Source organism: Diceros bicornis, chromosome 39 (genome assembly GCF_020826845.1).
Source record: "Diceros bicornis minor isolate mBicDic1 chromosome 39, mDicBic1.mat.cur, whole genome shotgun sequence".
Classification (NCBI taxonomy): domain Eukaryota; kingdom Metazoa; phylum Chordata; class Mammalia; order Perissodactyla; family Rhinocerotidae; genus Diceros; species Diceros bicornis.
The window spans coordinates 17,363,104-17,382,202 of record NC_080778.1 but is presented as its reverse complement, the minus strand read 5'-3'; the positions used below and the strand labels follow the sequence as shown (position 1 = coordinate 17,382,202).

The following is a 19,099-nucleotide window of genomic DNA, read 5'->3' as shown; positions in this document are numbered from 1 at the left end:
AAGCATCCCCTCTTCTGTATCTTGCTCTCTATCCTAAAGGTTGATAACCTTTAGGTGTTTAGTGTTTAGACTTGGATTTTACAAAGCTTTCTCCTTAGATTAGTTTGAAATAAAAATGGTTACTTTTTAAAACTAAAGCAAACCTTTTGAAACCCGTAATTCGGTTAGCGTTCTGTAAATGACCCCTAAATTTGAAGGAAAACATTTAGCATAACACATAACCTAGGCTGGTTGATATTGTCAGGATGCTGACGTAGACTTATATTCTTGGATAGCCTGTACCATTTTTGTGAAATGGGTGGGCTGGTTGTTTCTGACTTAGGAGCTGGAGGACTCAGTCCCGAGACAGAACATTCTTTGCACTGAGACCGCCTGGTTTGAGTCCCAGCTTCATATCTGCCATGTCTCTTTGGTGCTTCTGCTTCCTGGGCTGTAAAGCAGGGTTGATGATAGTAGCTTCCTTAAGGTGGAGGATTAAGTTAGCAAATGTATATAGGACACGTTTGTGCAATGGGTACATCATACATATATTACTATATCAGGAGCCTCTGAACCGTGGTATTCTTGTCTGTGTCTTGGTCATTGTTTCTGCATAATGGCTTGGCTGAGGATATTAATATGCTAATCACACTTGGAGATAACATGAACAGAGGAGTTAAACCTCCATCTGGGCAGTCTGGTCCCTTGGTTCAGATGATCTGAAAGATTTAAGAACCCTGGAAAGGTGGGTTAATAGCATGCTTATTGCCTAAGAATCTATGGACTTTAGGGTTCAATGTATTTTCACCTCTATAATGATAAAATGAATAAAAAGAAAACCATGTCTCTTCCCCCAACCCCTTTGCAAAGGATAAAACCAAACAACAGAAATTCCATAGAGGTAGTCATTGTTCAAGATTTGGTATATATTATTCCAAACTTAAAAAAAAATGCTTATGTAAACATTGGAGCGAGCACTCTCCCCTTGCCTCCCATCCTCTCTCCCTGTTAGTGAGTTTTTTGTTTTATTTTAAACACATAAAGGAATCAAATAGTCTCATCAGCTTGTTTTTTCCGATTAAAATGGGGACGTGTACCCACATCAGTGTGTCTAGATTTAACTCATTGCTTTCGATGCTGTCTATTATATGGATGTCTCATAATTTAATTCTTCCCCTCTACTGACAGACACTTAAGGTTTTTGCTATTGTATTGTATATTGCACATGATTGTACCTTTACCTGCATAAGTAGGTAAAGCCATATCTGTTAGAATGGAGTGGTACATACCAATGGATATGTATGTTTAAAATGTTTATAGCTGTTTCCAAATTGTTCTCCAAAGATATTGTTTACTGAGTTATTCTGATTTCTATTTCATTCTGTTTGACATTTTTAAAGATTTGCTTTCAAAACACTGTATATTAGAATGAAGAAAAAAACACATTGCAGAGTTTTCTTCACAAGTTTTGTCACAGATTTAAAATTCCTTCCAGGTAATGTTTTTATTCTGACCATTTGTGCACGTGTCCTTGGTTGTATCGATTTACTTCTTTTTCCTTCCTGGTTACAGCCACTTAACAGTTCTGGTTTTTGGGTTTGCCACAGGAGTTGGGATGAATTTCTCTGGCTGGGGTCTCATCTACTACACCCACATGGACTACAGGACTCTGGGGCTCATCCCACCTGTGCTGATCATCCAGTGAGAATGTAGAGCCAGGAGCATCACTTGTGTGGTGAAAGTAGTTACTTTAGCAGGCTCATCTCCTCTACCCCCAACGTCCCTACAGCTGTCAAGAGCGCATCTGTTTTTTAAAAAAAATTATTAGTTTGAGCTTATAATGGTTTATAACATGGTGAAATTTCAGGTGTACATTATTATTTATCAGTTTCTGTATAGACTGCATCATGCTCACCACCAATAGTCTAATTTTTATCTGTCGCCATATATATGTACCCCTTTACCCCTTTTGCACACCCCCCAACCCCCTTCCCCTCTGGTAACCACTAATCTGTTCTCTTTGTCTATGTGTTTGTTTATAGTCCACATATGAGTGAAATCAGGTGATGTTTGTTTTTGTCTGGCTGATTTTGCTTAACATAATCCCCTCAAGGACCATCCATGTTGTTGCAAATGGGAAGATATTGTCTTTTTGTGGCTGAGTAGTACTCCATAGTATGTCTATACCACATCTTCTTTATCCATTCATTAGTCGATGGGCACTTGGGGTTGCTTCCATGTCTTGGCTATTGTGAATAAGGCTGCAGTGAATGTAGGGGTGCATAAGTCTCTTTGACTTGTTGATTTTAAGTTCTTTGGATAAATACCCAGTAGTGGGATAGCTGGATCGTATGGTTTTCTATTTTTAATTTTTTGAGAAATCTCCACATTGTCTTCCCTAGTGGCTGCACCAGTTTGCATTCCCACCAGCAGTGTATGAGGGGTCCCTTTTCTCTACATCCTTTCCAATATTTTGTTATTTTTTGTCTTGGTAATTATAGCTGTTCTAACAGGTGCAAGGTGATATCTCATTATAGTTTTAATTTGCATTTCCCTAAAGATTAGTGATGTTGAATATCTTTTCACGTACCTGTTGGCCATCTGTATATCTTCTTTGGAAAAATGTCTGTTCAGATCCTCTGCCCATTTTTTGATCGGGTTGTTTGGTTTTTTGTTGTATGAGTTCTTTATAGATTTTGGATATTAACCCTTCGTCGGATATGTGATTTGCAAATATTTTCTCCCAGTTGGTGGGTTGTCTTTTTGTTTTGTTCATGATTTCCCTTGCCCTGTAGAAGAAAACTTCATCTATTTTGTTCATTGTTTAATACATTCATTAAAGACGTTGATACTCCTGCTGCTTACTCTGCAGAGGGGCTCACAGCAAGCTGTGGACAGTCCTGTGGAGAAGGAAGGGGAAGGGACCCGGCTGGTAGTTTTTCCGCGATGGCTTGGCTACCATTTTGGATATTTTCAGTTGTTCTTACAGGAATGAGAGGAAAACACTGTTGCTGGAAGCATTTGAGATTTTTTTTTTTAAAGCTTGTTTAGTTGTAATGTGGTAATACTTTACGGGAATAAACTCTGGCTGACCCACTCAAAGGATATAAGCTTGAAAACACTTAGGGTTTTGATTTGCTCACTGGAGGCATTTACGCTTTTTGAAGCACAAATCCAGTGGGAAAAGAGGTTTTCTGGGGCTGACTATGTTTATGTGTAAGGAGCCTGTCTTTCAAGACCAGTTCTCATCTCAAAAGACATAACTGTTTTCATAAAAGCAATTACAAGATGAATGGACAAAGCTATGTGAGGAAGCCGCAGAGTGAAAGAGTGGAATAGGAATTTCCTTCTTCTTTCTTGTTTGGAAGCTTAAATCCTGATACTACTTCCCTCTCTGAATTAGATGGCCCTTGCGTCTCATCTGGCTCTAACACTTGCCATCCCCTTTGTCCCTAAGCTGTGTCCTTGCATCTTTCAAGGTCTGTCTGGGCATAACTGATAAATCCTTGTCTTCTGTGGGAATTTGAGGTACAGAGAAAAGAGAGAATGACTGAGGACGAGCCAGATATGTGTTTATTGATAAAGAAAAGCACCCACAATAGATGAAGCAATCAGGTTATAAAAAAAGCATGTATTCTCCGTTTTTGTTCTTTTAAAAACAAATGCTTATGTGCATATATACACACTTAGAAAATACAGAAAGCCCTTAAATGTTAAGGAACCGTGGGTTAGGTTTCTTATGATGTGAGGTGACTTTAACTTATAGATAACTCTCGGAAGCACCTGAACCCTTAACAATAGTATGAATTATTTTGATGGTTCAGGATGGGAGAAAAGGAAAACAGAAAACTTTCTTTTTTGGCATGGAAAAAAATGAATTATCCTTCTACGAGAACACATGGGATTTTAAAAAAGCATCTCTAAGTGAAACACAGAATGGTGGAAATGTCTGACTATGACTAGGAATGAAGTCCTTTTTTTGTGTGGAGTGTCGGTGTGTCATGGGCTCTGAATACTCACTCAAGCCATCACCGTGGGGTCAAAGCTTGGGTACCCTTGCTGGACTGAGCTATGCATATAATAAAATAGGCTCAAAACTCAGTTTCAGTAATGTCACTGTCATATATTGTCACCAAAATTCATAGTTCAAGTGCCTTTCTGAGGTACAGTCGTTGCCTTGTGGTCACTGGGAATGACTAACCCATAATTTTACTTGTTATCACACTTCAGATATGAGGAGGGCTAGCAGGTGATCTCAGTTCTTAAGACTGATTTTCTATCATCTAATGTACTTCGTTATATATGTGTAACATTTCTAGAAGAGTAGACGAAAGTTTGTGGCTGTGTCCTGTACACCCTTCACAATGAAAGATACTCAATTTGGCTACAGTTAGAGATTTCTTGGATTTGACAATTTACAAAGAATTATGAGAACTCTTTCAAGAATTATGGAAACTCTGTAGAACTCTAAAACGCTACAGAACTTCAGAGTTCTTCTTCCTAAGCAAGGACATACTTGACCAAAGTTTATTGAATTGAAATTGAAGTATTAGAACGGCTGTCTCCTGTTGCCGTTTAGGTTGCCATATCATGGTGTGTACGTCAACATTTTTTAGGTGTAAGATTCATTGGATTACTGTGTAGCCCACAATAATGTTTCCTGCTTTCCTTCTCTGGCTCTTTTTCACGTTCTTAATCAAATCTAAGTCTAACCTATGCACATAACTAGTGATTTTTAGTTAAAGTACTCTTAAATGCTGACATTTTTTGCTGATGGGCATTGCGGAGACCTCCTCCCTCCCCCTGCTTTTGTCTTTAGCTTTCATTTAAAATTCCCATCTTTCACATTTTGGTAAGAGAAGACTTTAAGTGGAAATGTAATCTGAGCATTCCGTCTAATAAATGGACTCAGCATGGGCATTTTGAAGCCAACTATTGCATCTGTAGTGTAAGTATTAAAGCACAGTGGTGTTATTTCAGGAGGCAGCTCATGCAGTTGACGGATGGCTTTGCTGGGAGTAGAGAACAGCCAGGTGAAATCAATTTAGCACCGTTCAAGCCTTCTGGATGGACTGTCTCGAACCCACTGTCCTTTCAAGGCTCTGATGGAAGACAGTGGTTTGGCCAGTGCGTTCCGTTGGCCTGTAAGCAGCATGGAATGATGCCCATGGAGGGTCGAGCGTTGAGACTGGGAGTAGGGAGGTACTATGGAATACTCTTTAAGGCATTTTATTATTGTGGGTAGAAACAAGTCCTTCAACAATTCATAGTGTTGTGGAAAAACCCGGGAAGTAGTTGGTGATGAGTCCTGGCGTTTGGGCCATGGCGTTTCCATTGCTGAGCTGTGGGACCTGTGCCAGCCATCCCTACCCTCTGTGATCACTTTGAGTGTCAGTGTCCTCATCTCTACAATGGAAACAATAGCACCTGCCTACATAGGTTTTAAGACAAATGAGAAATGTATAAGAACTATAAAGCATTGTTGAGATCTTTAGACTCCTAATGGTTACTGTGCTCTTTTTATGTGGCTTAAAACTTTTTACCTATAGTCTCAGGATTAAAAACAGGACGTAAGGGCACGTCTATATGTCTAGTGGTTTTGCAACTGATGACATCAATTGCACAGTCTATGGGGAAGATTGCAAATGACCATTTTAGTAGTGTTTTTAAGGAAAAAACAATGACTCATAGAAGCGTGTGTTACGTGTCTCTTCTTTGTTTGCTCTGGATACACTGGCCATGGAACCCGGGGCCTTCTAACTTGCCTCACCTCTCTGCATCCCTTTACCCCTTTCTCACATGCCCCTCACCTGGGGGCTTAGATCTCAGCTCTTGGCTTCCTTCGCTTCCTCAGAGAAGCCCTCTTGACATCCCTGCCCACGTTAGAGCCCTCTGCTAATTGTCATTTGCTCTATGTATTCCTCCTTCGTGACAGTTTCCATAGCTGCAATTTAATAATTGTTTGCTTAAATGTCTGCCCTCTACTCTGAGAAGGACACGTTGTCACTTATGTATGTCCCAGTCAAATCACTTATGTATGTCCCAGTCAAATATGCATGACCTGCATCTAATCACAAGGAAACGTTCTTTTAAATTTTAAATAAAAAATATTTTTTCAAAAGTCTGCTTTCCATAGTAGTTTGTGAGCTCAGTGTGATGGGGACCACACCTGACTTATTCATTGTTGTATCTCAGATAGGCCTGGAATGGGGGTGTGTGTATATCATGCATGGTATTGAGATGAACGAATGAATGGTGTGCACACTTACCCAGAAGGAAGGCCCTATCTGCCTGATAATAGCTCCTTGTACCTTTTGTAAGGTAGTTGGATCCTTCAGACAGTAAAAGACAAATCTTCATTGTCATTGAACCTCCATTTCTTTGTATTTCTCCTTTAAACTGTTTATATTCTTGAAGTCACAGTATTGTTTCTAACTTGGTGGTGAAGATTGAGATTAAGTGGACTTGGTTTTGTCTTCCCCATAGCTCCTACAGAAGAATGGTCAGCTGTCCACCATCAATGGCTTAGCCGAGCAAGAAGAGGTCAGCCTCCAGGAGGGAGCCTTGGATGGCCAAATGGAGGAAGTCATTGTCGCAGAGGATGGTAAGACGCCTTTCCAGGCTCCGGGCAGAACCCGGGGCTGGAGGACAACAGCACTTGAAACAAATCCACAGAGAACAGTAAACACAGGCCTGGGTAGAATGTGTAGTGTCCTCCTACCTGGGGGTGGATGATGTTGACAACAAAAGCAATCCATTGGTTACAAAAGGAAGTATTTATCTGACCCTTAGGGTAGCCCTTATACTCAGGTATAGGAAGTTATCCCTATGCTTAGGTATAGGGAGTAAAGTCATGTTTCCTCTTTCTTAGACATCCTTATCTGGAACTTAATTATTATTATTATTATTCATTATTGTCTTCTCCCAACTACCTGTCTGGTGTCAATGTGAATTCTTGTTGGAAACACTGGAGCCATGTTTGCTTTAAGAGTCAGTATCTCTCACTATAGAGAGTAGCCTGCTATACGTGCACAGATCTTTCTGGTACTGTACATCTCAAGGTGCACACTTCTCTTTGCACAAACTATAATATGCTGCATGTTTTATAGCTCTTGAGCCTCCAGATCCTAGAGGAGTGGTCATTGGAATGCGAATCTTTCACCACACTCTTCACTGGTTTGATTTCAGCCCATGTGTGGTGGGAGAACCACACCTTAGGGTCAGAACGAAGCACTCTGACCAGGAGGTCTCTTGTGAAGGGCCACATGTTGAAGAAGAACCTTCCTCTATTCTTTAGTTCTTGTCTCATCGTTCCATTTAATCATAAACAAAGGAACAATTTAACAACTGCTATGGAAGATATATAAAATGATGGTTTGGCATACAGCAAACGCTGAATCTTATGCAATGTGAAAAAGACGAATGAAAGGGAAAGTCCTGTGAAAGGAGGCTGGCCGTGGCCTCGGTTAAATGAGATTCTTCTAACATGTGGAACGTGTTTCTCTTCTTGTTCAATGCCCCCGCGGTGCTGCTTCAAGCAGGGAGCTGCTTTTGAAGTCGGTGGGAATACTGATCTTTATATAGCACCACAGGCACAATATAAAGTTAGAAATACAGTCTCACAGAAGAGGATTTTCATGACCTAGTGTGCGAGTTCCAAATAGTTTCCCCCAAAATAATTGGAATGGCCCCAACTCAAATCCCAAGTCCCACGCTTTGTTCTTCCCATGGTAACTTTTGACTCAAATCAAACCACAGCAGTTTTGGAGCCTTCTGTGGCCAAGCCACTGGGCTTCAGGGAAGATGAAGAAAGCTGAGAAATGGTCCATCACTTAGGGCACAAGAACCTAGTCTGTGGAAGGATACAGAAGATAAAAATAAGGTTAAGACAAGGCAACGTGGTGGTTATCTAATGAAATTTGCAAGAGAGGAGAGCTGCTCAGAGTTCAAGTGGAGCAATCCTTGGAGCTCAGAGCCTGGGGCAAGATCTGAGGACTGAGGGGAGGTTATTTAGATTTGTTGAGACAATGGACACCAGCCAAAGTCAAGAGAATAATAACAGCCAGCACTGCCCGAGCTTTTATTATGGTCCTGGGACTGTGCCTTTTGTCCGTGATGGCCTTTCATAGTTAACAGCTAGCTACCCTATGAGGTAGGTAGTATCGTTCTCAAGATTCAAACCCAGACCAGCAGCTTCCCAAGCACGAGCTCTTAACCACTGCGCTGTTACTGTGCGGGTCACGTCCACAGGCTTGTCTATGGGAACGGCGTAGTCTGAGCAAAGAGTAAAATGAAAACCCAGCAAGGAAAACAGGCTGAGCAACAGGCTCTGAAAGCAGAGTGGAGTTCAGAAAGTATTTAGTGGGCAAAATAGAGTCACCGAGATACGCCATCAAGGGAGTGCCAGGGTCAGGCGGGCATCTTATCTGACGCTGATGTGTAGGATGGAGAAGGGGAGAGGACAGGCATTAGCAGATGCCCAAGTTTCCGTATAATCCCAGATAGCATGGAAATCCCTTGTAGTCTGTGGCATGTTTACTGGAGGTTGGCTGGCTATCTTCCTTTCGTCCAGATGTGATTTCTTTCACATTTCAGCCATGTGGGTAAACACTGATTTTTATAGACAGTGATTCTGCCCCCTCCCTCTGATTACTCCATTGTCTCCCTGAGCCAACCCAGGCTTCTGAACACGGCCTTGGGGGTCTGAGCAAATACCAAATGTCTCTTGCAGGAAGAGCGGTAATTAATATACCTTGTCCTCCAAAAGATCCTCAAAGGCCTTGATGCCTAGGAAAGGACCCCCTTGTGGCCCAGTGCCGCAGAGGCTGCCACCAGAGGCATTTCCGGAGGCCCTGACTTTGGGATGAATGAACTTTTACTGTTTTAGGCAGAATTTTTTATTCCTTTGGCTTATTATGGTCTCTGAGGCAGCCTGGTACACTTGTTTTGTTTTTTCCTTCCCCATTTTGTCGGCCTGGCAATGTAAATGCAGACAGAGTCTGTATGCCAAGTTATTAAACAATATTTTTTCATGCTTATCTTTTGACATAAGTGATAGCCTGAAATCTATGGTTAGATTTTATGGTTATTTCCAGAAGTCCATTCTACATGGAAGCTTACTGTAATGTCAACAAGGGCATGGTTTGGTATGCAACCACTGTAGGATTTGGAGGACCTTGGTTTCCACTACCATCCACTTCAGTAAGAACAGATCTGACCCATCTTGGTCCCTGGGAGGGTGAGCCAACAGTGGAATTTGGTCCTGCCAAATTGATCAATGGATGGGACAAAAGTACAAACAGGAGGCATTCCTGCTAGAGGGTTTTTAATTTAAAATGATAGACAATATTTAGACAAAGTCAAAAGTGAAAATATTTTCCCATCTGGACTTGCTTGCTCTCTTTCTGAAACCAGAAATACTGGTAATTCAGAACCGATCCTCTTCCTATAATGAAAATGGAATCCTGTTTCCTTGGAAATTTTCTTTAAATGATAGAAAAAGGGAACTGACTACTAAATATTTTCTAAACTATGCAGCATACATATATGTTTTGGAGGAGTCTTGAAGATTACATAATTTCGGGAGTCATCTTTTAGAGAGTACACAATCCAGGATGAAAACAAATATTTATTAAAATAGAAAAAAAGAATTCACAACAAATTACTTTAGCTTTGGAGATTTAGTCCCTTTCTTCTGAATTCTTAAGTGATTTATCATTTATCAAAACTGCTTATAGAAGTGTAGCCCTTTCCCATCTAGAAAGTTCTATCATGCCATGCCACTCTCAGCATTCATAGAGGCTGCACAAGTGCCGTTAGATTTCTGGAAGATCTGCGTCTGCCGAAAAGATTAAAAAAAAAAAAGACCCCTCCCGCCCCAAATTGTCATTTGTTCTATAGTCTATGGCTTACATGGGTTTCCATGAGTTAATGCCTGAACAAGAGTGATTTTTAAAACATTTTGGTCCTGGTCCAATTTCAGATTTAAAACTTTTGGAAATTAGAACTGTCAGGTTTTTAAAAAATTCAGTCTTAGTATCTGTTGTGCAGCCTATTCTTTTTTCCAAACAGATGGGAAAATTCAATATTATAAAAGAAGACCTTCTTTATTTTGATAATAACGTATTTGTTTGTTAAAGTGCCTACTCAACTCATTGCCATATGCAAGTCATCAAGTGATGTCTCAGATCTTAATACACTTGAATTTATCGTTTACAAGGCAGTTCTTTCTGTTTTCTTCTTTGAGATTTGCCTTTCTGCAGAGTAGCCCCAGCAAACATTGCAAAGCATGTGCATGTGCCATGCTTTCTCCATCCTTCGAGGGTCACATTTGTGTGAGGAAACAGTTGTGGTCTTCTCCTTGGTTTTTAATTTTTTTTTTTTTTTTTTTTTTTTGCTGAGGAAGATTAGCCCTGAGCGAACATCTGTGCCAGTCTTCCTCCACTTTATATGTGTGTCGCCACCACAGCGTGGCTGACGCGTGGTGTAGGTCCGTGCCCGAGATTTGGGCCTTCGAACTCAGGCCGCCGAAGGGGAATGGGCCAAACTTAACCACTGTGCCACGGGGCTGTCCCCAGATTTTTGTTTGCATATGCTTTATACTATGTGCATACTCAGAGTGAGCAGTGGAGCGTCAGTTGGGTGCTCTGCCCTTGGCATTTGCACTCTGGGGCCGACGGCACTAAAAGTGTTAGCTGGCTAAGCAGTGGAATATAGGCTTTGTTATGTGATCAGAATATTATTCAAATATTATTGCTTGAAGCAGAACTCTTTTAGAGAGTGTGTTTCTTAGATCTCACAGGATTCCACTTCTCTACATCTGGAGATTTCCCCCCAGATACAGTAACAAAAATGGACCATCCATTGCTCGGTTATCTAGAAGCTTAATTTGCAACACTGTGGAGAATTTCATTTTTCTAATGGTGCTTAATGTCACCACTGTCTTTGTTTTTGTTCAATTTGCTGTGTGAACCCACCAGCTCCTGGTGTATAGTGCCTTTGGGATATGGAAAGGCCGAAAGGTTACTGCCACATGATCACAGCCGCCCTCCCCTCGGGTCTTCTTACCTTACAGAAAATCCATTCTGGACTTACAAGTAGTTCGTCTTTGCTTTTTGATCATTTAATATCTTTACCTGGATAGTGAGTACCCTGAGCTGTTCCAGGTCTCTGTTAAAAGATGACTCCCCCCGCAAATACTTGTTTTTCTGTGAGAGGCTGCCTTCTCAACTGGGAAGGTTTTTATGATTCAATCCCTTTTCTATTTCAATTTGTGATGTAATCGGTACCTTGTTCATATGCCCCTGAAGACATACCTGTCACCCAAATTACTGCCCTCCATTCCTCCTTGATTTCTCTCCACATCAGCTGTCAACATCTTGCGTTTGATATGCCTAGTTTCCTACCCCTACCTCTGCTAAAATATAAGAACCACGAGGGCAGAGATTTCTTGGGACGAAGGAGAGGGGTCTATACGGTTCGGTACAGAATTCCCCGAGCCTAGACCAGCATGTGACACAGAGTAAGTGCTCAACAAATATTTGAATAAACGAAGACCCAGTTTTAAGTTAGAGTTAACAATATTACATTTTTACCCATATGGGAGAGAAGGATCTGTTAGCTTTTCATTCATTATATCAACTCATTTCCTGCAGAGTTAAATACTGCAGCTTAACGGATTCATCCAAGGCTCCCTTTCCTTGGTAGCATCAGCACCAACAAAGCTAGATACTTCTCATCCACCGTGCTGGATTCTCTCAGGTGCTTACTCTTGGTTATCTGGGTGTTGTCTGCAAATATGAAATCAGATCCTGAGCTGCTCATGATTCAGTGAGGACTCCTAGTGACGCTATTAAATATGAGTGCTCAATAGAAACAAGAGAGGGGTCCCGCCCCCAATGGTTTGGTATTTTGAACACAGTATTATTGCATGACATTTTCTGAAGCTGTATCCTGTTGTGTAATGTTTTGAAAACTAGGGAGAACACTCAGAAAATAGGCCTTGAACTCAGGCAAAAGTACTATAGTATGCAGTTTCTGGGAACTGGTTTTAATTCCCTCCTCTGCTCCGTAGCAGTATTTTTAGCGTGCCTCTCTGAAATTACTTATCATTGACAAGTTTCTGGTCCACATACTCTGCTCCTTTCATCTTTAAAGAAACACAGATTTATTTTTTAGTAATTAACAGCCAAGTGTACAGAGAAGACCTTTTTCCTCTGAACTGTATTCAAGTCTGACAGTACAATGAACCTTTATTTTTTCCTTTGAACTTGAAAAATGGGGGGGTGGAGGGGTCGGAATAAGGAGTAAGACTTATGTTCATCTTCCCTCCCCTTTATAATCAGTTCACTCCAGGGAACTAAAACACAGGTAAGGCTACTTTGCTGTTTTTCTGTGGGGCCTTGAACACACTCCTTTATCTTATTGACCATCAGTTTTCATCTGTAAATTGAACATCCTCATCCATCTCTCAAATTCTATGATTGAGTAACATCAGAATTGCTAGTAATATAGGCATTGAAATCCAAATGATGGCTTGGCCATTAAAGACACCCAAGTGACCTTGGGCAGGTAGGCATCTACTTAGTAATTTCACTATGCCTTTTTATAAAAACATTTTTATGCTCTTTCTTTTAGTCTGATCTGAAATGCCATCTTCTAGATTTGAAGTTTTAATTAAATGAACAAAAAGTTCAAGAGGGGAAAATTTATTTAAGAATGTCTCGATATATAATCATTTAAGTATAAAAGAAAGAGAAGTAGCCTCATACATGTGGCTACAGAGTAACATCTCTCTCCCCGTAAATGGGAGAAGATCGAATTATGTAATAGGGATTGGTTGTGACCCAGGATGGATGAGAGATGTTGATAAATGCCTTATCTACTTGTCCTGAAGACTGTCAGTCAATCTTCAATTACTACAAAGACTTACCTATAAATGGCTGTCGTCCAGTCCGCTCGTGACTAGGGTTGATGTTCTGGTCCAGTGGAGGAGGAACATAGATGGGATGGCCTATAGGCTTGTCCAAGTAATACCTCAAGATTCAGACCCTTTCTCTTGGAGGGACTGAGCTGGTCCACAATTAACGGTTCTCCAGTTGTGACTAAGCCACTAACGGACACATTAAATTATTTTAGCCATTTTATTTATTTAATGAAAATCCTCTAGGTGTTTTCCCAAAAACTGACTCATCCTTGAAACAACTCCAGTCTCACTAAATATAGCAACCCCCAAACGGTTCTGGCAATGAGATGTTCTAGAGCACACCATCTCCATATGATATGAAAGGATGCTCTGATAACTTCCAGAAGATACATTCTTTGGGCTTAAATTCTACAACTTTTAAGCCTATCATTTGAGTCCTATTCCTGAGTACCATACTTGGAATTTTTACAAACTGCTTTTGTAATGAGGTGTCAGTACAGTGGGTTATCTAGTAGTCTGCCTCTGACCCCCAGCGTTAATGCATGCATTAGTTATTTTAGTGAAAAGCGATATATGCTAGATGTAATCGATTGAATGAACTGGTTGCTTTAATGTGTCTTAATAGGGACACGAGGTATGTAGACGGACACCGAGCACAAGGTGGTTATCCTGCTGTATCAGTTTGCTCGGGCTGCCATAATAAAATATCACAGACTGGGTGGCTTAAACCACAGAAATTTATCAGTTCTGGAGGCTGGGAATTCCAAGATCAAGGTGTCATCAGGTTTGTTTTCTCTGAGGCCTCTCCTTGGCTTGCAGATGGCTGCCTTCTCGCTGTGTCCCCATGTCCGCACCCCTGGTGTCTCTGTGTGCCCTCATCTCCTTTTTATGAGGACACGAGTCCGATTGGATGCGGGCCACCCTAAGGGTCTCATTTTAACTTAATCACCTCTGTGAAAGCTCTCTCTCCAAATACAGTTACATTTGGATGTGCTGGGCGTTAGGGCTTCAACATGTGAATTTGGAGGGGACACAGTTCAGCCCATAACACCTGCCTTCATGATTGACCAACTGGAAAGTCAGGTTTGGGACCAAGAAGCCTTAGTGGAAGGGAACTTGGAGGCTGTCTAAACCAGGCTCCTGCCCCCACGCGGGAGGCTCTTCTGCTTAAACACTGGGGGAGGCCTGGGGAGTTTCTCCATAAAAGGAAGCCGGTTATTCCACTGAGTGAAAATATGCCTGCCTGCAGCTGCTCTCCTCTGTTCCCAGCGCTGCCTTCTGGAACCACCTAGAACAAACTCATCTCCTTTTTCCACACTGTAGCCCTCTAGGTATTTGAAAACATTTGTCATGTCTTTCCTTTAATCTTTTCTTCTCCAGGCAAAACATCTCCAGAGAAAATAAGCTGTCTCACATTAAAAGAAAAATGCCAGGGCTTACATATATGTTTCAAATATGAATGTGCTGGATGGAAGCTTGCCAGACATAACTGGTTTTCAATTTCAGTATTCCCACTTTTTAAGGATAGTTTATTTCTCAAACTCTTTAAAACATAACTTAGTTCACTTTCAGCCAAGTATTATGTACTGAAAGAACTGATTAGAGGAGATAAGTAAATTGATACAGAAGTACATATAAGGGAGTCCCCTTATCAAGGATGTTGCTAGATGCTCTAAAGCCAGATTGAATGAAGAAAATGTCAATATATGTTGATACGTATTTCTTTTTCCTGTTCTGTGGTGAGGAAGATTGGCCCTGAGCTAACATCTGTGCCAGTCTTCCTCTATTTTGTATATGGGACGCCACCACAGCATGGCTTGATGAGCGGTCCGCATCTGGGATCCAAACCGGTGAACCCCGGGCCGCCGAAGAGGAGCACGCGAACTTAACCATGCCACCGGGCCGGCCCCTCATACATATTTCTAATGCTGGAATCATCAGTCACCCTTTTGGTACTTAACTCAACATGGTCATAAACATACAGCCTTACATGATACAGTAGTTAGAGATAAGAATAAGAGAATTCCCACTTTCCAAATAATTAAAGTGGAGGACGCATAGTCTCCAGCAGAATGGTCTCAGCAGAGCCGGCGCTGGTACTCAGCATCCTCCTGCAGAGCCCGCGTGGTTCACCTCAGGCTCCGTGGCCTCACTGTGTAAGCTCAGTGAAGGAACTTGTTACTGAAGGGCGACGTTTTCCTCCTGCTTGTCAAATCTTGGCCCTAAACGGTCCCCAGTTGTGTTAATTTCAGTGTTCAAACACATTCAGATTCCATCACTGTCATCTTGATAAATGCATGACTGTTGGAATCTGATGCTGTTCCGATTCTTAATCCCTCGCATAGCTCAGAGAGTCCTTTTTGTCCTCGGTCTTCTGAAGATCTTACAATGATGGATCTCCATGTGAATCCATTTATTCAACAGGCTTGGTTCTCATGACCTCTTTCAGTCTAGAAACTCATGCTCTTCATTTCTGGGAAATTACTTCTTCCATTTTCCTCTTTTTCTTCTCTTTTTGGAATTACTATTATTTAGATTTTAGAACTTCTAGAATGGTCCTAATTAAAACTCTTTTTTTCCTCTATTTTTTATCTCTTAGTATTTGGCTCTGTATTCTGGGAAAACGTTCTCAAGGCTAGGTTTCATATTATTACTATATTTTAATTTCTAAGAACTGATTTTTTGTTCTAAATATTCCCTTTTGAAGTATCCTATTTGTTCTTGGCTGCAATATCTTTGATCTCTCTGAGGATTTCATTAAAAGTTTATTTCTCTACATAGCCTCTGTCTCTTCCAAATTGTTTTTTTGGGTTTTTTGTGTGTGCGTGCTTCATAGTTGAGGTTTTTGTTACATGTCTAATGTGGGGGCTATTCTGTCATATTCAAAAATTGATTGGAAGCTGTGTGTGCTGGGGCAATGATGGCCGTCCTTGGAGGCAGATCTGGTTGATTTCAACATCTCTTTTCCCTCGCTGGTCAAATTCCCCCAAGAAGACTTTCTTCCTGGAGTGTATATGTCTGACTCCCGGCATCCTGGAGCCTAGGGAGGGAGGGAGTCTGGGAGTGGGGTGCATAAACTCAACGTGTGTTTCATGACAGTGTCCTCGGGTGTGCCTGTGCCTTCCCTTCCCCCACTCCCCTTGCCTAGAGACTCAGTGTAACCCTGTTTATATATGATATAATTATGAATATATAATATAAACCTCCTGTCATCTCCTGGGACAGGTGAGTGAAGAGTGCCTGGCTATAGAGTGTGGAAGAGGAAACCTGGGTTGGGGGGGTGGAATCCTTTTTTTGTTTTAAATACATTTTTTAAAATTATGGAAAAATACACATAACATAAAATTTACCATCTTAACCATTTGTAAGTGTACAGATCAGTGACATTAAGTACAGTCACACTGTGTAATCATCACCACCATCCATCTCCAGATGGTGTAAAACTGAAAGTCATTAAATAACAATTCCCTTTCCCCCTCCCCCCAGTCACTGCACCCCCTCTTCTACTCTCTGTCTCTGAATTTGACTACTCTAGGCACCTCCTATAAATGAAATCATACATGTGTCAGGATTTCCTTCCTTTCTAAATATTTAAATATTATACATCCCAAGCAGTAAACGTTTTCATACATAAATCTATACCTCTCGTTTTGGTATATATTTTATAAAAGTAGAATCCCCAATTCAAAGAATATAAAAATATGTGAACTTCATGAGGAGAAAAATAATATTTTACATCACTTTTATTTTGGATTGAGTTTTTTAATATTTAATTTCCCTTAGCTTTTTTTTTTTTTTTTTTTTGGTAAATTGTCTTGTTAAGTGATTTTTAAGTCCTCCTTAGCTTTTCTGTTAGCTATTATTTTCAAACAGTCCCTTTGAGGAACTAGCCTTCAGATTATTTGTCTTGAGGATTTTGAATCGAACTAACCATGTCTATATAAACATGTCCAATTCAGCTGGACCATAAAATTCAATTAGCCGGTCTTTGTTTTCCTAGCAGGAGAGGCAGAGACCTGAAAATACACCCAGCCCAGGAGAACCTGCCCGTCTTGTCTATAACTTGCTAATGTCCTTTAGATTCAGTGTATATATTCATCTCCTCTTTCAGTTACCCAGTTTGCAGCAGCTCTTAATTCAACCTTAGATTGTCTTTGAAGCATTTTGAAGGAGTAACACTGGCACAGATGCTGTCTTTTCCAGCCAGAAGAAAAGAGACCTCACTGGGTTCTGGTTTATTTCCCTCCAAGTGTAACGCCAGGTTGAAAAGAAAAGGAAAGGAGAGGGGATGGGGAGGGCTGGGTTAGGTGGGTGAGTCCATTTCTCCAGTTCCCCGATTCTCATATTTGGGTCAAATACTAAAGCCTCCTTGGAGGGAGTTAATGAACCTAGTGTGGGTGCTAATTCTGGTGTACTGGCACCTGTCGCCTCCCTTTCAGGAAAGAGACTGAAGGACCCATCTTTACTGCAGCTGTTGTCTACTAGTGCTGGCCTCCCCAGACCGCGAGGCCTCTCTAGTCCTCGTCCTGTGTCCCCAGACTGTTGACCACCGTTGCCATCTTAATCCTCTCCACCTTTGCCTTCTGATGCTGCCTTCTCCTTGATTGCCTCTAATCTCTCTCTATCCTCAGAATCCTTTTTCAGATTCCTCTTCCTCAGGGTTCCAGACCTTTTTTTCAGTGAATTTGTTTGAGGTAGCAGTGGTTTATAACATAAAATTTCAGGCGTGCATCATTGTGTTTCTTAGTTCACACACATCACCCCATTCAGATGATCTCATCAATTTGCACGCCTTCGGCTGCCTTCCCTCGGCCCTGCAGGCATCTCTCGGTTAGTGGGGGATGGAACTTTCCATTCCTTCCTCACCTGGATCACCACGGTTTCCATCTATTTTATTTCTAGAGTATCTTCCTCCTTGTCATTATTTCCCAGTTATCTTTATCTAAACCAAGTTCAAATTATGTGCCAATAACTCAGCTCCAAAACCTCCATTGGTTCCCTGCAGCCTTCAGAACTCACAAAATTATTTTTTTAAAAAAGCTTTAATGAGATATAATTCACATACCGTGCAATTGACCCAAAGTATACATTTCAGTGGTTTTTAATATAGTCAGAGTTGTAGAACCATCACCACAATCAATCTATTTTTATTTATTTATTTTTTTGGTGAGAAAGATTAGCCCTGAGCTAACCTCTGTTGCCAATCCTCCTCTTTTTGCTGAGGAAGGTTGGCCCTGGGCTAACATCCTTGCCCATCTTCCTCTGCTTTTTTATATGTGGGACGCCACCACAGCATGGCTTGGTAAGCGGTGTGTAGGTCTGAGCCTGGGATCCGAACCTGCAAACCCCAGGCCACTGAAGTGGAGCACGCGAACTTAATCACTACGCCAGCAGGCCAGGCCCACCACAATCAATTTAAGAACATTTTTGTCCCCCGTAAAGACCACCCCCCCAAACCTGTTAGCAGTCGCTCCCTTCCCCCACCCCCACACCCCAGTTCTAGGTAACCAGTAATCTGTTTTATGTCTCTATAGATTTGCCTATTCTGAGGTAACGAAGAAGTGAAACTCTCACTATTTGCAGATGACATGATTTTATATATAGAAAACCCTAAAGAATCCGTTGGAAAACTATTAGAAATAATCAACAACTACAGCCAAGTTGCAGGGTACAAAATCAATCTACAAAAATCAGTTGCATTTCTGTATGCTAATAATGAACTAACAGAAGGAGAGCTCAAAAAGATAATACCATTTACAATGGCATCAAAAAGAATAAAATACCTAGGAATAAATCTTAATAAGGAGGTGAATGACCTATACAATGAGAACTACAAGACATTATTGAAAGAAATCGATGATGACATAAAGAAATGGAAAGATATCCCATGCACGTGGATTGGAAGAATAAACATAGTTAAAATGTCTATATTACCTAAAGCAATCTACAGATTCAATGCAATCCCAGTCAGAATTCCAATGACATTCTTCACGGAAATAGAAAAAAGAATACTAAAATTTATATGGGGCAACAAAAGACCCCGAATAGCTAAAGCAATCCTAAGAAAAAAGATTTGCCTATTCTGAACATTTCATATAAATGGGATTAAACAATATGTCAGTATGTGCTCTTTTGTGACTAGCTTCTTCCCTTAGCAAAACTTTTTCGATATGCATCCATATTATAGCATGTATA

General features: G+C 41.0%; 1 protein-coding gene across 1 annotated transcript in view; it reads left to right on the top strand.

The window, feature by feature from the left end:
• AKAP12 (A-kinase anchoring protein 12) overlaps window positions 1–19,099 on the top strand; it is a 95,037-nt gene that overhangs the window by 50,021 nt on the left and 25,917 nt on the right. Inside the window, exon 2 of the mRNA XM_058534143.1 lies at window positions 6,466–6,583. Within this exon, the coding sequence (XP_058390126.1) occupies window positions 6,466–6,583 (118 nt within the window). The remainder of the gene's footprint in view (window positions 1–6,465; window positions 6,584–19,099) is intronic.